Source organism: Poecile atricapillus, chromosome 5 (assembly GCF_030490865.1).
Source record: "Poecile atricapillus isolate bPoeAtr1 chromosome 5, bPoeAtr1.hap1, whole genome shotgun sequence".
In the NCBI taxonomy this organism is placed as follows: Eukaryota; Metazoa; Chordata; class Aves; order Passeriformes; family Paridae; genus Poecile; species Poecile atricapillus.
Genome location: NC_081253.1, coordinates 6,688,713 through 6,715,080, shown reverse-complemented (window position 1 = coordinate 6,715,080; position 26,368 = coordinate 6,688,713). Strand labels below are relative to the sequence as shown.

Here is a 26,368-nt window from a genome sequence, read left to right as displayed (position 1 = left end):
GCTGTCCTCTGAAATGTCACAAAATTCAAGGCAGGAAATGGCTATTTTTATTATCCAAAAGGCCAAGAGCTCTTGCTATAAACAAACTGTACAAATGACATTTTGCCTCATTAGGATTCATACATCTAGGCTCTAAATAAAGTGATATTGCTGTTAAGCCCTACTCTAAAACAAAAATATTTTTAAAATAATTGTTAATAGAGGTCGACATGCATAAAAGAGAATTTTCTGTTCTGAAAATAAACCTATTTTTTAGGAAGAAAAATTCATGCTCCTTTTACTCAAAACAGTTTGTTGGTCTGGAGCCAGGGATCACAGGAGGTAAATTAGCAGGAAACAGAAAACACTAAAAAAAGATATGCAAGGGACTGCTAAATCTGTCTCAGCTGCTGAATCACATTGTCTCTTCCTGATTGTTAATAAATCAAGTACATATGTAAATATATCTTGTGAAAGCAGATATTTAACCACACATGTTAAGATCAGCCTCCTACATTTTCTAAAGTAGTTCTAAAGGGGAGAAGAGAGATAAAAACCAGGCTGAGGTAATTGTATACTTTTTTCCCTAATTTTTTTAATCAAAGAATGAGCAGTCTCCAGCTCAGAAGCAGTATCATTAGCATGAGGATGTAATTATGGGGAAAGAGATTTCTCTGTCATACAGGAGAACAATTCAGAGCCGGAGTTATTTTGGAATTTTCAGTTAATATTTTGGCTGAGTAAACTGCTCTGTTTCAAAACTAAGCTACATTTCTTTAAAGGGAGGGTTCATCGTTTGCCTGCCTAGGCACAGTTCTGAAATGGTCAGCGTGTCCCACTTCCACCCTGGCACTGAGGGAAGTCAGACTCACTGGGCTGCAGTTCCCAGCATCCTTTCCAGAATCCTCTCTGCAGTTTGGAGATATTTTTGTTTTAAAATGTCTGGAGTGGCAGAGTCCATTGGAAAGAATAAGATCTCTGAGCTGGAGGCCTGCTGGGAGAGAATCCCAAATGCAGGGAGGCAGTGGCTTAGTTGTAACCCCCTCACTGCTATTCTGGTGCCTTTTTTGCTTCTTTCAGATTTAAAATATAAATACTCATGAAGAATTCATATAAGTGGGATGATAGAGATACTCATAACATGTGTTATCACACATCAAGAAAAATTTTAAGTATGTTTAATTTGCTTAAAATAAAGCAAATTTTACGTATCTCTGGAGTAAGCTGAAAATTGAATTTCCTTAAATGAAATCTTTAGCAAAGAGTAAAATAATTTAGGCAGCACAACCCATGAATCATGAACATCCCACAGTGTCTACTGAGTATTTCAAACTGCCTTGGCAGATAAAATCTCTTGAAGAGATTTGTAGGGGGCTGTGAAATTTCTGCCACCGTGACCTCACCCGTTTGAAGGGCACATCCCTGGGATTTCTGAGGATTCAGAAGCTTGAGCCCTGTCAGAAAGAGGAATATCTGGACCTACTTTCAAGGCATGATTTTAAACCTACCTCTAAAACCAAAACCAGGTGCTCCACACCTGGGCCAGTGCAGTGGTGGCAGTGAAGTGTTCCAAGGGTGCAGGGGAGGAGATCCAGACCCCAGCAGGGCCAGAGGAGAGCAGGGCAGGGAAGGGTTGTGTTTCACACCTGCTGTGCTCCAGCAGCTCTGCTGGGTGGCAGGGAAAGTGCTGTGGTGACAGTGACACCAAAGGGGTTCCTGGGGATGCTGGGGATGATCCCTGCTCCAGGCAGGTGGTTTTTCTGCAGCAGACTTTGCTTCATTTGAGCTTTCAGGATTTTACCAGGCACAGGCAGTGAGGATGGAGGTGAATTAACCAAAGCTCTTTGAACTGGTGTCACATCCCCCTGCTGCAGCCTAACCTCTGACTAATACACCTCTAATCCATTCTGCTCTACCTCTAACTCTCTATTACTGCTTACTATCCACACATTCACTGCTTGGCTTCCACCAGACACCCCCATTTCAGCTGAGCTATCTGTGCTAGAGGCCAGTGGTACCACAGACTGCTGTAGGGTTTAGGGTTTCTCAGCCTTATTTCAATGCTCTTTCACAGCTGTCATCGTGCAGGGTCCCTGGAAGAGTCTATAAAAGCAGCAGGATCAATGTCACACTTACCATCAGTTATCAGTGCTCTGCTTGTAAGGACCTTTCCCAGCATAAATTTGATTACTGCCAAGACAGTGCAAAGGATTCCACTTAGAACAGAGACACTATACAGAAAATCATCCTGGAGGAAAAAAAAAAAAAAAATAATAAAAAAGATTACATTAGTATGTCTTCTGGTCATGTCCCACCTATTAAATGACAAGTTGTACTAATTACTGTGCAATTATTTGTGCTACTGAGAAACACAACCTGAGATCAAGATTTCCTACCTTATGACTTCCACAACAGCTGGTGCTTATTTTGCTTGTATTGTCACCTGCAATTGCTTTTGCAGCCACAATTAATGGCAGTTCCAATCAATAAATTGTGAATTGACCCAGCCTCCTCAGAGTCAGGAGGTTGAATTTACCTGTGGGGCTGAATGCAGACTGCCAGGTCATCCAATGCCTAATGCCAGCAGAAATGAAGTCCCCACAGGCAGGAGGAAGGCTTGAAAATAGAATCCCACTTACCAGACCAATATTGATTCATAGTGTAAGAAATAACCATTTAATATTGTTTCTGATTCTGGGCTTGCTCTGGTTTTGTTTCGTCTCCTTTTTCAAAAGTCTGGTTCAAGCTACATCCATAAAACTTCTGATGCTGATGTGCAAAGGAAAGTTTAGATCTTTCACAGAACACAAATTTTTTCATGGATTTCCATTTCACAGAAACAATCCCATTTCTTGATTGGCATGTGAAACATGGGCTCCCCAGCTCCCTCGGGAGAGAGCTGTGTGCCAGTGCAGGGCAAAGAAGGGTAATTTATGATTGTTTAACACTCATTCTCTACAGGTGATCAGGAGCCCCCCAGCCCTTCCTGGTGACTGGTTTGTGTTTGGTTGGGCTGGGAGGATGCTCCTGGGTGCTGACCTGCTGCAATAAGGTGCCCAAAGGGAGTCCTTGTGCCTTCCTCCCCCTGAGGAACATCAGAAAAACCCACGGCTCTCAGCCTGCCTGCCACCTAACCACACACTTTGGGTTAGATTCATCGCTTACTCTTCATAGAAGCTTTAATTTAAGCTGTTGCAACACCATTACAAGTAAGGGAAATAGCAAGAATTCTTTGTTTTTAATTTGTATCTGCAGGTCTAAGTGGGCCAGTGCCACTGGGACCCTGTTCCTGATTAAAATACTCCGGCAAAAGTCCCTGTTGGTACCAAACATTGTCATGATGATTCATCCTCAGCTCCATCCATTTTCATTATTTTAGCAGCAATTTGAAACCCAAAGAAATCAAAAAACGTTTTTGAAAGCTGCTTAGGAAGATATGGGGAATTAGATTACTGGTATAATGTAGTCACATCCCTAAATAAATCATTCAATATTTTGATACAATTTTGTATGTTGTATAATTTTGAAAGTCTACTTCACTCACACTCAATCATGAGCTCATTCTCTCTAGACCTGGTAAAGTATTAACAATGATTAAGACAATTATTAACAATATTAAGACAAAATGCACTGAGGGAAAAGGAGCAAAAAAGGAGCAATGAGAACACAGAAATCAAGTACTGGGTAAAGATAGGATAAAAACCATTTGTAAAGTCATTTTAACAAAACAACTGGAAAATAACCAGGCAATTTCCAGTGCTAGGGAAGGACTAAGGAAATAGAGGCAATATCTGTTTGCTGTCAGCCTAACAAGGAAAGCTGGGAGCTCTCAGAAGGTCTGAAATGACAACAAAGCTTCAAAAGTCTGGACAAGCTTTGCAAAAAACACTCAGACTTTGAGATCCTTGTCAAAACTGTGTCTTTAATTTTTATGCATCTTTCTCAAAAAGGTGTATTTTCAGTGCCCAAAGACTTCATTTTGATAGCCCAAGAAGTTCTGATTGGTTAATCTAATCTAATCTCATATTTCACCTAATATTTAATATACAGCATAAGGCTTCAGAATAATCTGAATCCTGTGCTCCACCAGAATTTCTCCTGTGTCTCACTTGGCACAAGGACTCATTGTTCAATGACTACATGAGATCCCTCGTTTCCCCATCACCCCACAGACCCTCCAAAGACTCTCTGATTCCTTCCAGGCATCCCTACCTCTTATCTTTGCCTTCCCCCTCAGCACAGGCTTTGTCACAGCACAGAGCTGAACACTGCAGGTCCAGCAGAGGTGACAGCATAAATCACTTTGCTATTGACAGCTGTGTCACTGTCTGCCTTGGGATGATGAAATGCAATTTTCCTACACCTGTGAAATCCTTGGGAGTGCACTGGAAAACCATTACAAACTGGCAGAGTTTGGGGAAAAAAAAAATTTGTGGATCACAATACAAGATATTTTGAAAATTATTTGAGAGATGTTCAAAATTCCAGGTATTGATTCAGAATCCTGAAAATGCTGTGCCTTATTCCCTGTGCTATCATATCAGGTTTCATCCTTTTCTTTGGTACTACATTTAGAGCTTTTTCTTTGTTTTTTTTTCTTGTTGTGGCATGCCATGAATTTTTGGGGTGAATTCGGGGCTTTTCCTGCATGTGCCACTGAAATCACAGTATGTGGAAATGCATCTTGCTATTTGTTCTGCTCTACAGTCATGATCCAAATGAGTCTAGCTACTCTGCTGGAATCCAAGAGTGACCTAAATGTGATACAGATTTATGAATGAAGTCATGAACTGCTGAACAGGCTTTTTATAGAGGATACACATTCAGGATCTAGAAATCGTTCCTAAGTTTGCCAGTTTTTGGTTTTTGTCACCGAATCACACAGGACAAGCTCATTTTGCTGCCAACACCGATCCCATAACCACTGATAAAGCAGAAGACGCGACAAATCGAAGCTCCTTTGTTATCACTGTGGAGGCAAGAGAGGGAAGAAATTAAAAATTAAAAAGAAATTAAAATGCAGAGCCTTTCGGCTGTGCCCAAGAGGCTTTCTGGAGGCGATATTCCCGGTTTTCTGGAAACAATCCCTATAAAAGCAGCCGCTCCCGCTGTGCGCAGCTCCCGGCCGGAGCCACCGGGAGGCGGCAGATCCCGCACGAACCGAGAGCGGCTCCCAGGACCAAACCCAACAGGAAAAAAATCTTTCAAACTCTCCTTTTTCAGCAGTTCTCTGTGCTTCCCGGGTAGCCCAGAGCTGGAAGAAGAAGAGTGAGGCTATTTGCTTTTACCAAGAGGGTTTTGCAGGTGGAACAGGTCAGCCCAAAGAGGCGATGCCCAGCAGCATGGACAGCCCGGCTGCTCCCTGAGCAGGTGAGGATGAAAGAGAAAACAGCTCAGAACATTTCCTTGGCAAAGTTTTGCTGCCGAGAAGCTGGGACTGGTTTAGGACAGCAGGATTCAATGAATGAGCAGAGTGAAGGGTTGCTGGGCTGGAGCAGAGGTGTCCGGCCCTGGGACACACGAGTGACAATCCTGCTGCAGTGCTGCGGGATCCAGAGAGTTAAACACCTCGCCCCGTGGCTGTGAAATGATTCCCATTAAACTAACTCATCCTTCGGAGAGAAGGAGAAAAGAAAAGCCGTAATGGAGATCTAAATTAATAAAATAAGCCGGGCCATCTGGCACCATCTCCCTCCGGATCTTCCCGCAGCCCTGCCCTCTCCGTACCCCTTGCCTTCCCATCTGACAGTCATTAGGAGCATCTAGCCAGGCTCACCGTACGAGTCCTCGGTGCTGTTTTAATTAAAGCAGCAGCAAATTGTGGCAGATGATAAAAATTTAAATTCTGATCATTTCCATACGATAAATGCTTCCCAGTGTGGTAAATAAAGCACCTTCCTTTTCCATTTCTTTTCATCATATTCCCTCACTGTTACTGCACTGTACATGAGACCTTAATTAAAGGACACCTATATCTGATTAGATGGCTTCATGTATAGACCAGCACTGTACATAAAGCAAGGTGCCCATCCTGTGTTGCCTTCTCATTACACAGCACTTTAATAGCTACAATGTCCCTACTTAAAATATATTTTATGCCCGGTTTTATAGTGTGGTTTTATGCTTTCTTTCCCAGAACAAAGCTTTCCTAGGAATAAAATCTTTTTCTCTCTTACCATTCCTAAGAAAGGAATAATAGAAGTCAGCAGGCAGCTTTCCTCCACTTTATCCAAATGCATTGTCCCCAGCTGTGCAGCTGAGAAGAGGGGGTTGCAAAACTGTCACAACAGTTCTGTCCCTGCTTTCAAGGATTTCACCAAAAGCAGCAGTAATCTTCTGGCTTAAGAAAAAGTTTGTTGGTTTTTATGTTGCAACTTTGATCTCTTCCTGAATCTATTGTAGAAAGTAAAAAAATAAAAAATCTCACAACAGACTTCAGATTCAGTGCTTGGGTTATTAGGTAGAAATATTTTAACCCAATTCCCGGCCTAGTAACTAACTTGCAGCTGATTTGTGTTCCTAATCTTTCTCTAGAATGCATATTGCTAATTCTGACCTGAAGACTTTGCCCTGATTTCATATATTGTTTCTACCAGCTCCTCTCTGCCCACTGTCCACTTCTGAGATGTAAAAGTATTCTCATTTCACAGTGTGGATTCAAAAGATATTCACTGGTATGGGAGGAAGCTCTGTCCTTCCTTGGTCACTCGTTCTGCAATCCCAGAACCAGCTTCTCCCACCAACAGCTGCAGGCTTCCTTCCACTCCTCTGCCCCCTCCTTGGCTGCCTCTGTGAACCAGCCAAAAGTTCCTCACACTCCTGCAGGAGCTGGGAATTACTGGGACTGTCTTTTTCATGCCATTTTTTCCCTTTCCAGGGAACCTGGTGTCTCGCAGTGTTCTGCCACTCTGCTGAGCCTGGCTCCTCTTGGCTGAGGAGGTAGGGATGTGTTTCTGGAATGCTACAGATGGTGTTGGCAGGAGTAAAGTCATGGCTGGCCCAAACTGAGCTGAGTTTGTGTTGTTAAATATTAATTTTGCCCATCTCTGCAACTCACCATCTGTCTCCTGGATCCCAGCAATGACCCTTCTTCAGTCCAGGTGATTGGTGACAGTCCTGCCAGGTTCTGCTCCCACCCTGCTCCCCATCCCCACCTTCCCACACTTCCCACAGCCTCCTGCTCCTCCAGCTCCCCCAGCAGCTGCCAAGTCATCTGGGCACACTGGGATCACTACAAGCCCCTCTGCAGAGCATGTTACTCAGCCAAAAAGGACTCCCTCTTCTTCCCCTGAAGGATTATGTTACTATATAGAGAGCAACAGAGATGTTTCTAATACAAACACTTTAAAAGGAAAAAAAGTCCAAACCTCTATCACACTTCCTCCCAAGTAATAAATAGTTTATGTAATCAGTCTAAAGGGAGCTCCTGGGAAGCCAGAGGGTCTCTCTCACTAACAAACTTCAAAAGGGATGAGTTTTAATTGCACTTCACTGTCAGAAAACAAACCAACAGCCCCGTCTCTGACTCACGCAGGAGACAGTCTCTTCACATGGAGATACAAAGATCTATTATTAGTACCAAAAAAAAAAAATAAAAAAATCTTATGAATGTTTAAACCTGTCTTTGGTGTGACAAAGCAATTCCACAGCACAGAATCCTTTCTCAAGAAACAGATAACAAAGGGTGTGCTGAATGCCATGGCAAGGCACAGGGGCTGGGAACCAAGGGCTGCAGAAAAGTCTCTTAGGTGACCTTAGGACTCCTGCAAAGGGTCTGCTTAACTATTTGATCAGCCATGCTTCCCATTCTCCCAGAATCCATCCACAGTTTTAACACCAAAGTTATGAAACACAAATTAAAATTGTATTTGAACAGCCTCAGAGGAGCGAGACTGATTTTTCCGATGAGCAGGGAGCCGAGACCAGCAATGCATTCCACATCACCCACCAAGTAGGGAGCAGCCACCAGCTTTTCCTTTCTTATCACCATGTGGTAAAATCTGGAAATGAGGCTTTCCACCTGAGCAAAGAATGATGTGTAGCTGGTACATTTGCCCTGACCCTGGCTTACTCTTCAAGTGTCCACAACATTCTCAACAACCTGCAAGAAGCACGTGTATTTTAAGCCAAACTCCAAGCCATACATAGATAACAATTATAAAGGAGGATCCTAATGTATAATTAATGTATATGATACTTTGATTTGAAAAGGCAAGCAGTAAATTATATATGAGGTTTAGAAATGTATAGGGAAACATATATAAGTACATATGTGTGTATAATCATAAGTGTTATTTGTTATGTTGCTACTGGCCTATAATTCAACTGCTGACATTGTTGAATATATGTTGAATATATGTCATTGTTGAATATATGTTGAATATATGTTTATGTTTATATGCTTTATATGTTGAATTTATGTTTATGATATGTTTTCATATATTGTTGAATATATGATGCATTTATTTTAAGCTATTAAACCAATAAATCAGTTGGAACTCACAAAGCCACACTGTGCCACCCCTACCTTCCTTTCTCAGCTGTAATCAATAACATACAATAAAATAACATATGGCCTAATTCTTCAAGATATTTCATTTATAAAAGCACTGGAGGCACCACATGAGGTGGGCTGCAGGTCTTTCATACACAAACTGATTGCATCTTTCCTTCTTTGTTTGGCAGGAAATGTCACAAATATGGCATGATGCTTGCTTACTCCTGCAAAAAAAGTGTCCTTTGCCATACTAATGAGGACAAATGCCAAACTGCATCGACATTACATGTGTTATACTATTACCCAGGGAAATGCAAGCAGTAACTGAATAGTAAATGGATATTGATTTACAACCCCAGGTGAAATTAAAACAGTCTTTCTCAGTGTGGTTGGGTTGGGCTTTTTTGAGCCTTCTTTAAGAAACAAGAAAAGGTCTGCAAATGCTTTGTGGCAAAATAAAGCACATCATTTGTGTCTAAATTATATTTGTACTACCCAAGAATATCTAGTAATTGACATGATGAAAGTAAAGGGGCAAATGATGAAGGGGTTTTTATCACAGAGCTGGAAAGCACTAACAGCAGCAAATACAAACAAAACAATGCTCAAAACCTACACCCATGGATTTTCAGGTTCCTTCCTCAATAGATTAATAAAATGTCAAAAATCACTAAAATTTGCACAGAAATCCAAGCATGATATCATCAACAGTATGCAAAAGTCACTATTCCATCTTATTTGTAGTGAAATGTGTGTGTACCAAATCCTCAGGGACAGCATTGGCTGTGGATATTGCTCTCTGAAACATCAATAAAGGAATGGTAATTCCTTCCCCTACTGGGAATTATCTTATTATGGCTAACACAGGCTGGAGAACAAATGCTGAAAGTAACAATAAGGGAAATAGTCTGAATCTCATATCTAGGGGAAAGGGAACCCCAGTAAATTATTTCTGAGCCAACAAGAAATTATTCTATTTTAGGTTCAGCCCTCATCACTGCAGGAAAAAAAAACCCAGCTTAAATTACATGATCTGAGAAATAGTAATTTAAAATTCACCTGAAGGATAAACAAAAATGAAGACTTTCTCTTCCAAATGTCAATTACTGATTAGCTTTTTAATTTAGGGTTATTGAACAAGAGCTAAAATTATCAGAAATTTTAATTCCAAACACTCCAGAAAGAAGAGCAGCTGGCCTACTTCATCTAACAATTTCAGCAAGTGCTGGAACAAAGGAAGAAAAGGAAAAGAGGGAGGGATAACAAAAAGTCAAAGATCTGGTTGGTGAAAAATATTTCCTTAGGGATCAATGATATGAAACTGAAATAATAACTGCAGCATGTCATGTTGAAGCAGACCCATAAAGAATAAATATTCCCAGCCATATAAAAAATAGGACAAGAACACAGAAAGAAGTGGAATTTGCAGCTGTGACATTCCCACACATTAATGGCACAACTCTCTCTCCTGTATAAAACTTGTTCTCTTTGGGTTTTGTAATATTTCTGTATTTTTTTGAGTTTGATAGTGTCACTGAAAGATCCTGGGACTTTTAGTGACAATCTTATCTAAAAACCAAAGCATTCCAGAGATACAAGAGTAGGAGAGAAACAGCAAGATTTCCTTCCAAACTAACATGTTCCAAGGCAAGTGGAAAATGTCATCATATCTCTAAATTCTCAAAATGAGGAAGCTTTAATTAAAAATATTTTCAGGCAAGTGAGAATGGAGGTCACTGCTCGAAGGAGCGCCTGGCGCGTACGTGTCAGCACAGGCAGAAATTGTCTCCACTCCCACACCCGAATTTGCCTCCAAAGGAAAATGAAGCATCTCTACAAATCCTAGGTGAGTTTACATGGCAGACAATTCTCCTCTGGAAACCACATGAAAACTCTGTTCTCTTCATTATCTCCTCTCTCCAAGAATCAGAGACCCATTGTATTTTTTTTAATGCTCACAAAAAGGAATGTAAAAATCTTCAAAAATGTGGGAGAAAAAAAAACATCCATTCCACTTCTCACTGCACATATTCAGTGCTGGCATTTTCCAGCCCTCTTGGACAAACAGATCCCTTCAGCTGCAATATTTCTCCACATCTACTTTATCGTCAACCCTGAAATTCATTATTAAATAATTAATTTCAAAACATGCACCACTGATCATTGTTGAACACTGCTCTACATCAAAAATACCAAAAACACTGGCACAACGTACTGCACTTTGAACACAGAGGACTATTATATATCTCAGTTACTTGGAATTGAACTTTTCCCTACAGTTTAGAGATCTATAATTAATACAAATACAGAATTATACAGTAAGCGTATAATTAATTGTCTGGCCAACTCTCCTGACACAGAATATAATTTTTCAGGGCAGAATTCTTTTTAATTATAGTATAAATATAAAGTCCTGTGCAAAGGGAAAACCTAAGTTTACCTTACAATGACAATTTCTGGACTTGCTGCTAACTGCAGGAGATGAAATTTACAGTTAAAGTTCTTTAAAAACATCAATTCATTGCTAAACAGTAATTTGCAAAACTGAACATATTTCATAAATCCCTGGTGACCCTTATCCTTTGATTTCTGTGGGCTCTCCAGGCTTCCTCATCGAAAGATGGAGATAAATTTAAAAAGAAAGGCATGAAGAGAGCTACTGAAGACTAAATTTGGGTCTTTTGGGCCAGGAGGGCCATGGTTGCTGTTGCATGTAGGAAACACACACACTAGCAAAGTCAAAATTTCAGACAAACACTTATCATTAAACTCATCCACGTTATTTTAAACTAATTAATCTACCTAATCATTCATATCCTGCATTACAGCTATGCCAAACTACAGTTTTTAGCATATCAAGCCAGGGAACCAAAAGGAAAAATACACTATTTCTGCGTTTCCCAAGGTTTTGAGGCATTCAAAAGAATTACACAATCACTGCCTGTGCTGAAAGCTTGTGTTGTGACATAACACTACCTCTTGTTTATTTTTACTTGAGACACAGCAAGAGGTAAAACAAACAAGGAGCAGAAAAGGAAGGCAAAAGCAATATTAAGAAATACAGAAAGTCAGGTGCTCTAATTGTCCTCCCTCCTCTGCCAGTGCAGATCAGGAGTGCTGTCATTCACAGGGTTTCAACAAAATTACATTCAGCATGGAATAAAGGAGAATTCAGATGGGTGACTGGAAAATGCCTGACTGAGCTAACCATGAGCTCCTGCCCTGTAAATTGAGCAGCACCTCTCTGCAGCCTAACAAGAATCTGTGAACATTTAAGTCTCTTACAGAATGGGGAAATCAAGGTGGAAATGCCATTAATGTGCAGTAAACCTGTCATTCTCTTCCTGGTTCTCTGAATCCTGCTGAGGGCTGCCAGACCTGCACCTGAAATCATCATATGAAATGACAACAACACTGAAGACTCCTGTTTCTAAATGTGAGAACAAACATATCTGCTCACAACATTTGCAAAAGTACTTCCAATTATTTCTTGGTCATGGGATTTTTTTTTTAATTTCCTCTTATTGCTAGTATTTTCATGAAAGCAACTCTTCCAAGCTCCACTTTAAGAACAACAGAATCTCTACATTAAAGAATTCACAAAATCTTTCCATGTTTTTTTTTTTTCTTGATATGTGCATATTAAGAACTGACAGATACACAGCCAGTGTATCTCATATACAACAAAAAACACAATGAACTTCCTATAACTGATCAAGAATTATTGAAAAGTTATTGACTCTGCTTTTAGGATTTTAGTCATAGCTCTTTAAAATTAGCAAGCAGATTAATTTAAATTTAAAACAGCCTGTTTAATTTCTAAAATTAAACTTGTGCATATCATACGATTTTCTCCAAAACTTCTGTAATTAAAATGAACTCAGATAAATTATTACAAAGTTCTTGAAGTTTACCAGAAATTAAGACATAAAAAGGAAATTTATAGCTCTGAGAACAACGCAGTCAGTCATGTTGCTCTGCATTACTACTACTACTACTACTACTACTATTATTATTATTATTATTATTATTATTATTATTATTATTATTATTATTATTATTATTATCATTAAGTTATTCTGGAATCCCCCATGTAGAGCAGTATATCCCAAACCATCTCCATTTGCAGGGCTGACAGCACCAACTTTGTGTTGAGCATCTGAACACCAACAGCAACATTTTCCACTTGGGTTTTTGCCACATTATCTCTCTTAAAATTGAAGTCACACAGCTAAAATTTCACAAGACACTTTAAAAATTACCCACATCTTCAATGACCTTTGCTGCAAATAAAGAGCAATAAGGATGTACAAACTGTAAAAAAAAAATCATGTGACTCTGACTCACATGTGAAACTTCTGTTGAAGCACAGTTCCTTTTAATCTAGGTCTGAGCTCTTTAGTTTTGTACCACTTTGGGACACCAGTGGTGTTACACTACCTTTCCTTGCTCTTGATGTTCTGTTCTTGCTCACACCACGAGGATAATTCCCTGGTCTCAGAATAGCAAGTTATCAATATCAAATTTCAGTAACACAGATATCACCACCAGAAAATATTTCAGGTCACTATTTTGATGCAGAACTGGTTAGTTCACTGCTATGCAAAAAAACTATTAACTGAAAACATTGTTCTGTTATTTTTCCAGATATGTATCCACACATTAAAGCCAAATTACATGGTAAGATACTACAGAAATAAGTATCATTAGCAATTAGTTCATCAGTGGCCCAAGAAGTAGAAAACAGCACCCTGGATAAAGGAGCAGAGGCAGAAACTTCTGCCTCCTACTGATGTAATTTGAGCAGATTTCCCCCCTGCTCAGACACTGATGATATGGCCTGGAGAGGAGCAGCTTTGCTGGGAGCACAATCAACCAACAAAGACCCAAAAACTGAGAACAACTATTTCTGCTTCGAGCAGCTAAGGGAGCAACCTGCAAATCAGCATCACAGTCAGGCACAGCTAGGGCAGCTGGAAAGGTTTCTATCCAACAACATCCTCTTCCCCCAGTTATTTTTAATGTTGGCAATCCTGAGGCATTATACCTCACTGGCCACGACTTGCAGAAGTGGTGCTGTCCTCTGAGCCTTCCCATCTTTCACTGTTACTCTGTGTTTGCACTGAGATATTTCACCTGTCACACAACCCTTGCTGAATCAATTTCCCACAGTGAAATGTACTGAAAGATGTACTGAAATTTTTGAAATTAAAATCCCATGTCATTTAAGAGATATTGAACAAAAGCACCATCTCTTTTCATCCCATGCTCCCACCTCCATTCCAGGAAGAACTGCCAGGTATGAAAATCCTTTAGGTGTGTGCATGTGGCTTTTACCCTGCCACCAGTCATCCACAGCCTGTGCCTTGCCAGATACATCCTTCAAACTGCTGGTAGCAGTAGAGTGCCTAAATGAGTGAGAACAGTCACAGGAGGAAGATTATCCACCAGGATCCTGATACTGTGTCAAATGTAAGCAGTATCCTCTCTAAATTCTACCTACTTGACACAGATTTAGCCCATGAAACTGAATCCAAGGTAGTCTGTGACAAAAGGGATCTGTACAGATCATTCTTATAGGACACTGAAAATGTAATGGGATCTTTTCTTTAGGTGCCTTTCTGTAGCTCTGATTCCATATTTTTTCAATATTTTTGCATTTAAAAACATTAAAAATGAGGAAGTACAATATACCTGCAAATCATAAATTATCTTCACAATCCAAATACAAGAGATTTCACCCCATGTCAGAAATAGAGCTCTCTCCTGTAGAGAGAACTTGTAATGATGAAAGAGTGACATATAGATAGAATAACTTTTAAATTTTTGTTCCTACTGATAGAATTATTAGAGCATTTTCTCACAACAAATTAGACTGAGATATCCAAGTTAACCTGATTTAAACTACCAGAAATTCACCAAAATTTGTGTTTTAATTATGATTGTATCCTCCCTTTTCCCTTCTCCTTCAGAACCATATATTTAATTTTCTCATTAAACAGAAGTCAACCTGTAGCCAGTTTGCAGTTTGGCTACAGAGAAGCAAAGAAGTTGTCACTCAGGGGATCATCACAGCAGGGTCTCCCCTCACCCTTACCTTCCTCCTCCTCAGCCTCACATGCCCCACACTCACTCCCCAACCCAGTTCTGTCAAAATGTTTTGGTCGGGTTTAAGAACCGACTACTGAAAGTGTTTAAGGTAACCCAGATCATTTTGACAGAACCAGGCTGGTGAACTCCATGTGCTGTAATGCTGGCAAAGCTGAGGAGGCATTCAATTGTGAAGCCTGGAAAAGAGGGCAAGGAAAATGCAGAGAACATGAATCACCTGCAGTCGAACAATGCACCTGGCTGTGAGTCAGTAACGTGCTAACTCATGGGATGTGCTGCTCATCTTCACCCAGATTTCAACAAACTGCTGGAAATAAGCTTCTGGAATTGCCCAGCAAGTTTCCAGGAGAACACAGGACACAGCAGGTCATCTGCACTGCTAACAGTGGGTAACAGATAGAATCCCATTTCGGCTCTTTTTGTTTTCCAGCTCTGCCTCCATCTCCTGGTTGAAAGGAAGGAGTTTTGGTTTCTGTGTGGTGCTGTGTTGAGAATGGCAGAGTGAATCCTCGATGGGAAAGGCTGGACACACAGCCAGACCAAACTTCACAAAGGATGAAGACAAAGCTCTGGGTCAGGTTGTGCATACAACAACCAAACTGAAACCTCATTTTATCTGAGGAACATCATTTGAGCACTAGGAAGAGTCCTGTGGGAGCGGAACCAATGCCAAATGGTTTCCCCAGTGAGCAGCTTGTTAAGATGAGTAGTTAATAGCCAGTACTGAAAGGAAGCAAGCAGGACAGGCCAGAGCAGAGCTGAGAGAAAGGCCACTGGGGAGGGGCAGGTGGGGGCTGTTTTCACAGCCAAAAGAAAGCAGAGAGCAGGAGAAAAGCCCTTTGTGCTGCTCCATGGTGAGTCAGTCTAAAAGCCAGCTCTTTCACCCAGCATGCTCCCCTCACCTGTTTCATCCCTGCTACATGTACATGGCTCTGGAGTTGGAGGCAAGAGCTGGAAGACATTAAAATATAGTCCAAAAATATTTTTTTTCCACACTGAAAATAAAATACTGAAGCCATTGGAGTAGTAAACCGTGGAAACACTCTTCTCATAAAATTCTAGTACATTCATTAAGCCCAGAGAGGCCTCCTCTCTGTAAGTGGACTCCCACAGTCCTGCATAGAAGCTTTAAGTGGTTACACTGAGAGAGATTTGGAGTCAAACCTATAAAAACCCCTAATTAAACTCCAGAAGTAAATTAGACTCCATCGCATAAGTAAAAAAGACTGCTGGAAGACCAGGGCCAGTGTGTGCAGCCAGGCAGGAAATGCACCTGCTAGAGCTTCAGTGGGGTTGTTGAAAGCAGCCACTGGCATTCCTCAGTCCCACTGGCAGGGCAGGGAATAAAGGGAACATTTAAAAAAACAAGAATCACCTTACCACTTCTGGAAGCACCCTCTTCGCAAGATCGTGGATGGCTTTGATCACAATACATATAGATGACAGGAGGAATATGACACCCAAGATAACACAAGCCCTGGGGGAAAAAATAGAGAAAAATACAAACAAATGTTAAGAACATATTTGAGGTTGCCAACTCTTCCAGGGTAACAGAGGGGACAGAATATTAATAATAAAAAAATGTCTTAAGGAGCTAAACATAGAGACTTAAATTAAAGAACAGAATAAAACATCCAGTTCCTCTCCCATTCTTAAAACCTGGATTATGTATGAGAAGACAGGGCATACCAGATGATGTTTCTTTCAGAGAGAAGGACCTGCCACTTCTGCTCCTGGTGATTTATCAGAGTCCTCTAGAGAAGCAGTGTTGTTTTGTTTTGCTAGGATCTCCCATTAGAAATAAGGAAGGGAACTTCATTCTCTTTACCAAGCATGCAGAGATACTTGGTAAATGTGGTCAGTAGCATTACAGAACCTGGAACAGCTGTTTCCTTCCCTTTCCTCCCCAGTCAGGAGTGACATAACTTGGGAACTGGCCCACAAAAGCTGGCTGTCTCACCTAAGGCCACTTGCTGAGCTTGACATAAGATTCATGAACCTCCTGCAAGGATATGCTGACATCTATACTGAAAGCCAAGCTTTTCTATCACCCCCAACAGGCTTAAACCAACCCAGCCCCAAATCTGTGAGATGGAAACTATGGCTCACCCTTTTCCTGTGGCAATACCATTGGATGCCCGTGGGATGCACCATCCCTTTCCCCCAGCACATCTTTTATTCCCTCCACACTTCTGAGGAAGACAGGCAAACACTCCCTAAGGGAATGCCCTGAGCACTGGCTGGATTTTGTTCTCACATAAGCCAGAGAGTTTGGGGTTATCTCTGTGAACTTGCCAACCACCCAAGTCTAACAGCAAATATTTTGCATATTTGTCAGCAGATACACAACTTCAGCAATCTTGATCTGTTTCTCTTATTCTCCAGCTCAGTTTTACTGTGGCAAAAGAATTCCCATCCACCTACTTACCCAGAAATAGCTAAAGTAGATAGAAGAAAAGGAAGATGATAACAACAGTGACAAGGGTATTAATAGCAGACAGAGATGCAGTCTGAGGTTTGAATCAGTATTCAGTAGTCATATTTAGCAAGCCTAGCTTCTCCTTCATATGCTGGCTTTTGGAATCCACAGCCATGCAAAATTCATGAGTGTAGTACTTTGAGAAAAAAAAATACATGTTTTTTGTCTTCTTGAGTGCATAGATTTATCTGCAAAACCACTAAAACACAACACTGCACAGTGTCTTCTTTTAAACTCATTTGCTAGAAAGAAATAATTTCTAACTGGACTACAAATAATGCAAAATTCAACTACAAATGTAAAAAAACAACAAACCTCCAAAAATTCATCTGAGAAACTGTAGTACATAATAAACAAGTTGGTTATTGTAAGCACGCTCTACTTTCACTGTACTAGAGCACAAAAGTTTTAATACAAGCCAGCTCACTTCCATCTGCTAACAACCACTGCTGTGTAACAAAAGAGTGTTTTCAACTGCACACGAAGGGTGTTACTGCCAAGGTGCTTGGCAAATGCCATTTCATTAATAGCATTCAATTAAATTAGATGAGCAAACTCCCCTTTCTAAACAGATTTAAATCAACTCAGAAGTACCCATAAAAACTAGTGAAAGAGGAGTTATTCAGAAGTGAGGGCAGACTGATAACATAGAGGGGAATTTGAAGACAGCCCTGATAGCTTTGTCCTAACCCTTGACTTGCACCTCCAGCATCTGTTGAAGATCATGTCCTTATTTTACAGCCATTTCTACCTGAGTGAGTGTCAGAGGTTCCCTCTAAGTAACTACTAAATAATTATAGTTATAATTGATCCATAAAGCAAAATAATTGATTGCTACAAGTTTGACAGAAAAGTTCTAACGAAGAATGCATGAATCTGGAATCTCCTCCAGTCCCACGTAATTTATTGCTTCTAAAAAGAAGGAGGAAGAGAGAAAATTTAGTCAAAACATTTTAAAACCTAATGGAAAATCTTTATTTGGTTTTATGAAGCAATAAGCTTTTTGTAATCTTTCAGAATGTAGTATAGTTTGAAGAATAAAACACTAATTCATAAAGGACAAGGTGAGGGTATCTCTCTGATATTCAGGCAACAACGAACTTTTAACTCAACTACAGCTCAAACTTCCAAAGTTTTGTTGCTTTTTTTTTTCTTAGAGCAATGGCATATGGAATGCAAGAGTAATTTAAACTAGAAGAGAATTTAATATTACAGATTTAACAGTGAAACCACCAAGTCTTATTTAGTTTGCTGTAGGTGTTGGTAGCTGATCATGATCTGCATGATCATTTATTGATGTGTTTTGGTTATACTGCAGCCTCAGGCATTGAGAGTGAAATTATTTAGACTCTCAAAACCATCAAAGATTTCATACAGCTTTGGAGCTTTGGTCACTGCTAGTTCATTTCTAGTGGAATTCAGACACCTGTATAAATCCTGAAAACCAAAGCTTGATTCTGGGAGTGCTACATCTTGACAATTTTCAAAAGGCATTTTCTTGAAAGCAGTATTACAACCCACATACAACCCATTTATATTTATACAGCCCTATAAATACCCATTTTGTATTACAGCAGCCCTGGATATTTGCACTCACCCCCATCAGAAGCAGATCAGTGTTAATGCATTACAGTGCACACAGCTGCACCTCACCTCTTCCATCACATATTCCCTGTGTGGAGCTCTAACAGACACAATTCCTCATTTTCATGACAAATTCTCACAACCCATAAGCAAACCACAAAAGGAAATCAATCACTGTAAAAGCATATCACGGCCTGATATTCTTTTCCTTAATCAAATATTTGTTGCTTTGCATGAGTCAGTGGCTTTTAGGCAGGTACCTACAAAAAGTGCTGAGATTCAGGGGTTTCCATCTCCACAAACTCAATTTTCAAGCTGCTATTAGTAAGCTAGTACTTTCCCCCCTCATTTTATCATAAAATTAAATTCCTAAGGAGAGTAAGTCCAACGATCCAATTCATTTGCATTTAGCAGATGCAGCAGAACAGCCTCCTAATTCATGGATTTAGCCTTAATTCTATCTTGTAGTTTGCAATTCTTGGTTACAATTCCCTACAGGAATAAGATTAAAATTCTGCAATGTTGCCAACATAGAATTAGGGATTAATCTCACTCTGATTTCTATAGTGGTTGATCTTCAACATAATGAAGCAATTTTACCTTTAGCATGGTCTTGCCACACTAAACACCCTTTCCATGAGCTGACCCCTTTCAGATAAAGAGGCTGCTCCTCCAGGTAAGCAGCAGTCAGATTGATGTAAGACTGCAGGTTTAGACTCTCTAATTCAATGTAGAATTGTTTGGTAACATTTTATAAAAAATAAATCGATAATAGTAATGAAATTACAAATACGTGCTGAGTAATGAGCTCTGCTATAAACCACCTCAAAAGTGATCTGGGAAAAGCTACACAAGGGTGACTGGAAATGGAGTTTTTTTCATATCAACTGACTGCTATGAAACAGCCAATGCAAGAGTTTCCCTTCTCAATTATCATCCCATCCTCTTTCTGGCAAATCTTTACAGCTGCACAGTACCAGCGAGGGTTTACAATGAAGCCCTTGGTAATCACCCCTCTCATGTCAATCTGCTCTCATGCAGCAAAGGAAGTACACCAGAATTAAGGATTCAGAAGAAATTAGTGATGCATATGAATACAATCTGCAAAAATGTGTTAACTTTCTCCTAGCAGCTCACAGAGGGTTGTTTTGGGGCAATGGGGAGGGAAAAGGCTCTCCTCAATTTGATGGTTTGGCTGTTACAGCCTGGAAACTATTTTACCACCACACTTCAAGTTCATTAAACTAATGCCTGAAACATGACAACACCACATGGAATAAAAAGAAGTTTGTCAGTAGAAATCCAATTACTTCCCAATTCTACAATTTTCTTAACATGATAAAATCAAGATGCAATATTAAAACCCCAACTTTCTTGTCAAATATTGCACTATTCTCCCACCTGTTTCATTCATTGCAGCATCCCAGATTAGTTGACCTGTTTTGATTATATGGGTTATTTGGGGAGGGTGTTTATTACTTTACCAAAGTAAAGATGCTCACAGAACAACAGAAGAGTCCAGGATGGAAGGAACCTCCCACCTGCTCCAGCCTTTCACAGGAAAGGGAGCCCAGATGAGATTCTCTAGCACCCTGTCCAACTGCATCTTGAAAAATTCCCACAATGAGGACTCTGCCACATGCCTGGGGAGGTTGTTCCAGTGATTGATTGTTCTCACTGTAAAAACTTCCTTTCTGGTATCAAGATTACTTGCCTTATTCATGGAAAACATTTTGATCATTTCAGCTGAGCTATAGGGGTAAACATGACAAAAAGAACTGGAAAAAAAATCATTGTAAAAACCACCAGGATTTGTATTCATATTCTTGAGATAGAAACTCTATTCTCACATTTGCAAAGCTGCCATGTAAACAAGCTTCAGTTCCTCATCCAATTGTCTGGCAGCCACGATACTGTAAATAAAAGACAATACATCTAATTTCTACATTTATTCTGGTTACCCTACAAGAGCTGGTTTACTCTATTTTAATTCTGCATTTCCTTGATTGTTAAGAATCTTACCACATTATATTTTCCTAAGAGAAATGAGATTTCCACCATGGATTAATAGTGGAACAGTTTCCCAAAGAGGCTGTGGAGCCTCCACCTTGGAAGTTTTGGATGAAATTCTGGGTGAGCTATTCTGATCTCACAGCTCACCCTGCTCTGAGCAAGAGCCTGTGCCAGAGACCTGCAGAGGCCCCTTCCAACCTGCATTATCCTGTGAGCCTATTAATTTTTATTCACAAAATCCTTAACTCTGCAGGCTCTGTCAAGATCTTTCAGTACTAATGACTCCTAATAGCCCACAGAAAAGGAAATGTTAAAATCTCTGCAGGCTGTTTTCACCACTGAAGTGGTGAAAAATATTACTTTGCAAGGAACTGTAACTTCACATTAAAATGAGCTGCAGGCCAATAAAAGCAATATGAGCTCTAAGCCCAGGAGTAATGTGAGCTTCTTCAGCAAATGTGAGAAAATCAGTTTTATGATGGATACAGAATTTAATCTCTGAGTAAACCCACCAATAAAACCTCTAGAGTTAAAGTAAGAAAAAAAAATTTATAAAAGTAATTATTTTAATAAAAATGGTAAAAGTTCTAAATCCTGTTTCCCTATGATTAGAAGAGTTTTAGTATTAGTGGCTGACAGAGTGAATATCATGTATGGAATCCTTCAGAGAAAGTCACTTGGTATAACATGGAAGGCAATTGTCCAGGAGGTTTTTGCTGACAGAAGTTAGGAAAATATTTTTTGAGCATGAAGTATTCCTTCACTGTATTCCTTATTCTGTATACACACTTTTTCCTCAGCTGTCTTCTGTGTCTACCCACACGAGAGGAGCCCTTTACTATCTCTTTGCCTTGCTGGTACTCTTCTATTCATTCCTTCTGCCCAAAACCAAAGACAAATTACATTCTGTGACTGCTCCTTCATTACTGACTTGGAACTTGCAATGACCTGCATCACATTTCCTCTAGATGAGAGCCTGTTTTAACAAAGCTATGTCTGCTTTCATTTAACACTGGAACTATGGCACCTCTCATAGCCTACAGCACCCAAATTAATAATGCCAGTTACTGCCAGCCCAGAATTTCTCAAGTGTAGCCAAAACTGAATGTTGGAATCCAAAAGGATAAGAATTTGGGAGGAAAAAGGTTCAAATTTGGTCACCAAAAAATGATTTTCTGGTGGCAAACCAGTGGGATCTACCTGATGGAGATGATGATAAGCACAGTAGAGAAAATCTGCTGTCACGCAAGTGAGGAATAGGAGGAATTGAGCAAGGACCACTCCTGCCATGAAAGAAGGGCGTGTAAAGAAGCAGAGGGGAGCCCCAAGGAGCTGTGCTGGGGATGTCTGTCAGCACAGCCACAGCCCCTGCACACAGCCCAGACACTGCAGGGGCAGGTGACAGCCACAGCTCTGTTGTGGGGACTGTACCTCTGGGGCAGGAAGGGCCTGTGCAGTCTACAGCACACTGTGCCACAGCTCCACTGCTCTTTACTTTAAACAGGGGCACCCAAATTGCCATGCAGCTGTTCACTAACATTTGCTGCTGTTCTGCAACATTGCTGAGACCACTGTAGTCACATTTTTCATCAGGGTGACATCCAGAACTCTGACAACTAAAACATCTGCCTCTTAAACTCATTTAAGGACTTTCTCTAAAAAGAACTAGCCACTGTGACATAATATGCTAATACACAGGCAAAAGATGCAATATCAGCTTCAGTCCTGAGATTCCTGCTTATTTGTCATGCTCTACTGCTAATCTAAAGCTTCCTTGTGTCCAGTTGGGCAGCTACTGGTGTAGCTTATCTGTTATCAGGTGTAGTTCCTGAAGAGGTTTTGGACACCAAACTGTACAGAACCACAGCTGTTCAGAGTATTTACATCTGCCTGGTGCTGGGTGAGGGGGGAATAGAGTCAATTTAAGATGCACTTTAAAAGGAAAAAAGTGGGCTTGCTGTTCATCACACATGTTCCATAATCCACCCCCAACTGCCAGGATCCAGATCAGCATCATTACAGCTACTCCTTTTTTCTCACCATAAAAAAAAATAAGCCCAAACTATGTTACACAATAAAGAAAATACAAGTAATAGTCCAAATGACCACTAAAAGTCATTTTTTCAATTCTTGTGTTAGAAAAGTGTGTTGTGATATCATGTGATCTAACTTATTAAAAGGCATGAAGGAGAAATGCTGTTTATGTCTGAGACTCAAATCAGCTCTGCCAGGGAACCATTTCATGCTGAAAATGTTACAGGCCTTCTAAAACTTTTATTATCCCTAAGGATTTCAACTAGTTGCTGCAGAACAGGGTATTTACATACTTTAACATCATGCAGCTGAACTGGGGCAACGGTTCCATAAATAATTTGATACCCCAGGTATGGAATATCTGCCAGGAAACACTAACAGACATTTCTACAACTGGGGGGAATTTAAAACTTCTCATGATCTATTTTCTAGTTCCTAGATCTGCACAGACTCTGCAGCTGCACTTGGAGTACACCTGCCTTACAACCACTCTCCTGGCTTCAGCACTGCTCCTGCACTTGCAGCAGATGATCAGAGACTCTGCTATTCCCCTGAACCTGGAAATTAAAGCCTTTGGAGAACTTCTATAATATTCATTTTTATGGTGATCATCAAATTCCAGCACAGGAAACATCATAGTCCTGATTTTATATACATAGGCCTACCTGTAAATACTAGGCAATACACACAAATCCTGCTTAATCAACTACCAGTCAAGTAGAAGGAAAGGCTTTCAAGGGTTTTGGATCTAGCTCCAGTAAAATCACTGCCAACTCTACAGATGCCACAGTTTTTGAAACAGATTTTAGAATATATAAATATATACATTTTTCTATTTCATATTTAATATAACTTGTATGTGGAATGATTTTTGGGGGTGCATGCACAACCGTAGGCATACATGTATTTCTGTCTGGGTAAGAGCAAAGTCTGTGATTGATTTACTTTTGTCTGAATATGGGAAAATGAATTTATGGAGAAATTATGATGTTTATTAAGTCAGCCTAATGAAGCACCTATTGTATCTAGCATTGTACTTGGATGTAGAATTTTGGCCAAATATTTCAGAAGAAAGAATGGTTTAGAAATTTTCAGAGTGGTTAAAAAGAAACTGTACTTCTCCTGCAAAAAAAAACCAACTATACTTCTCCTGTAAAGCAGATAACCCAGCACAGGTGAGCAATCCCTTTGAAAACTCTTCACTGTGCCTCATTCTGTGGGAGAGACATGAAAATGTGGTGTGAGGCCAAACTCCTGGTAGCTGAGAGCCACACACGAGCTGCAGAGGTAGGTTCTGTTTGCAGCTCCATGCGTTTGACATTTTTCCAGATCACTTAGGTATTCCATTCACTCATCACAAAAGAGCTTTGCCTCCAGCCACAGAGGTTTGCCCTGAGCTGTGGGTAGGTGCGGATTTTGCCATCTGTGCTTTGAGTCTCTTTCGTGTGTATGGTATAGATAAAATTATCCACAGTTTTTTCAATGTGACTGATATGTTGGGTCTGAACCCAGAGGATTATTTTCATTCAACACTGCCTAAATAGACAGTGCTCATTTAGCTGGGTTAACCAGCACAGCAGAGCCAATCCTCACATGAAAATTTAAATACAATAGAAATACTGAAAATGTGGGCGGCTTTATTTAATTCTGTGAACCAAGAGAGGAAAAACCCTGAAACCATGTAGACCAATATGCTTTCTTTTTGAACCAGAGGAAGACAGAAGAGCCAGACCTAACTTTGCACTATGACAGCCACAAAAGGTGGCTTCTAATTCTTTCAAGCTATGAGTGCAAAAGTAGGATACGTCACAAACCCATATTCCCATATGCCTAATTGCAATGCACATATATTCAGTGTAACTTCTGCAAGGCTCCCCATGACCAGACACCAGGGTAAATATTCCCAAGTGGTGTCATCTGAACATGAGCAAGAGAGAAAAAAAGGGTTACAATTACTTTGGAAGGAGAGGCTCTCTCTGTCTTAGGGTCTCATCACGTTTTCTCATGTGATTTCTCATGTCATCTCTGCTCAGGAGCAGTCAAATATCTTTCTTAGAGATTGCTTTTAGCTGAAGCTAAATTAGAAATTCTTGGGTTAAGCTCTTACAGGTGTGTTCTTCTGAATGTCAAAACAGGTAAGAACATCTCACTTCCCCCTAATTTGTAAACCAGTCCATCCTCCCCATAATTTAGAAACCTATTAGGAAGAAAATCTCCAGGACAGGCTTTCTTCACGTGGCAAATGGTCTTGGCTTCCTGAAGGGATTAAATCCACAGCCACAGCTGAGGTGTGGAGATGAAAGTTAAGTTACAGGCACATAGTAAATCATTTAAGTAATGTCTAATTGAAAAATGACTCTTTTCCTCTTGCAAAAAGCTTTCTCAGGAGCAGGTGGAGGTATGACAGAAATCTGCACCGTGTCTACCACGCTATAGATTTTCACTCCTGTAATTTTAGTATTACTGCTCATGTTTCAGACAACAGCTCCACCAATATATAATAAAAAGGACATATCTGGACTTATTATTTATTATGTCATGGCAACATAGAGCACCACAAGTGTGTTTAAAACGATTAGTCCATGATACAACTTAATTTTCTTATAAGATAATTAAGGAATGCATAGCCAGAGTCTGAAATACATAATCAAAACCACAAACAAACAAACAAAACCACAACACCAAAACAGTGAAAGAGATGTAAGAAATGTGTGTTTTCTGCTGTTGCCATAATCCAGAATGTTCATTATGAGTCAGGTTTCCTATTTACTCTGGCACTGGCTTAAGAAAGATGTTGACAGACTGGTTCCTGGGAAGCAAAGAATTTAACTTGATACCATCAACAAAAATAATATATAGCAAACACCAGCTGCAACTGTCAAGAATCACTGGTTTAAATATGCTGTACAGAGTTGGATTGTGCAATAAAAAACCCAGTGGCCAAAAATCCCAGAATCAGTGGATCCCACAGGCATAGGCAGATACTGGGCCCTGTACTGCATTGTACAGAAAAGCAAGATGTTTCCAACCAGCTGTACTGAATCAGCTCTGGGTTTTAACACTTTCCCACATGGCTGTGTACATGTAATTTTTTTATTCAGCTTTTCCAATCCATCCTTTTTTGGTGGTATTTCTCACTTTCTCCTCAGACACAGTTCCTGCTCTCCAACCATGTCCTTCATTCCTGAATTTAACAGAAGCTAAAAGCTGCCCTTGGCTGTATAGCCAGTGACTAGTTCAACATCCCATGAGATCTTTTTCCAGTCTTCTATTAAGAAACTTCTTCTACAGCTATTTACTGAGTTTATTTTGGCACATGAAAAACCACTCTTGCCAAACCAGTGTCAATAAAGTTCTTCTTTCAACAGATTTATATTCGCTTCAGCAACCCAATAAGCTACTAAGTTGCTAAAGGTTTACTAAAGGCAGAATATTCAAGGCATTTGTAAACTGATTATGGAGAGGAGCCAGGGGGACCATTCACTTTTCTTCGCACATCTTAAGTGTCTCAGTCAATTTCAGTTGTAAATTTTCATCTTCAGTGGAGATTTCAAATTATTTCTCCAGTTATTTCAGCAATCTTTTCTTTCTTTGCTTCCTTGATCATTGCTTTTTGATGACTTGTTCAGCACCTTTACATTTCCTGCATGTTAATTTACAACCTAGCAGAT

The 26,368-nt window shown here is 40.1% G+C and overlaps 1 protein-coding gene across 2 annotated transcripts in view; it reads right to left on the bottom strand.

Annotated features, from left to right (window-relative positions):
- The window catches only part of TMEM163 (transmembrane protein 163), a 93,919-nt gene that overhangs the window by 9,817 nt on the left and 57,734 nt on the right, over nucleotides 1–26,368 (bottom strand). For both annotated transcript variants that reach the window (XM_058839347.1, XM_058839348.1), the window contains 2 exons: nucleotides 15,968–16,064; nucleotides 2,116–2,227 (listed from right to left, as the gene is read on the bottom strand). In XM_058839347.1, the coding sequence (XP_058695330.1) occupies nucleotides 2,116–2,227; nucleotides 15,968–16,064 (209 nt within the window). The remainder of the gene's footprint in view (nucleotides 1–2,115; nucleotides 2,228–15,967; nucleotides 16,065–26,368) is intronic.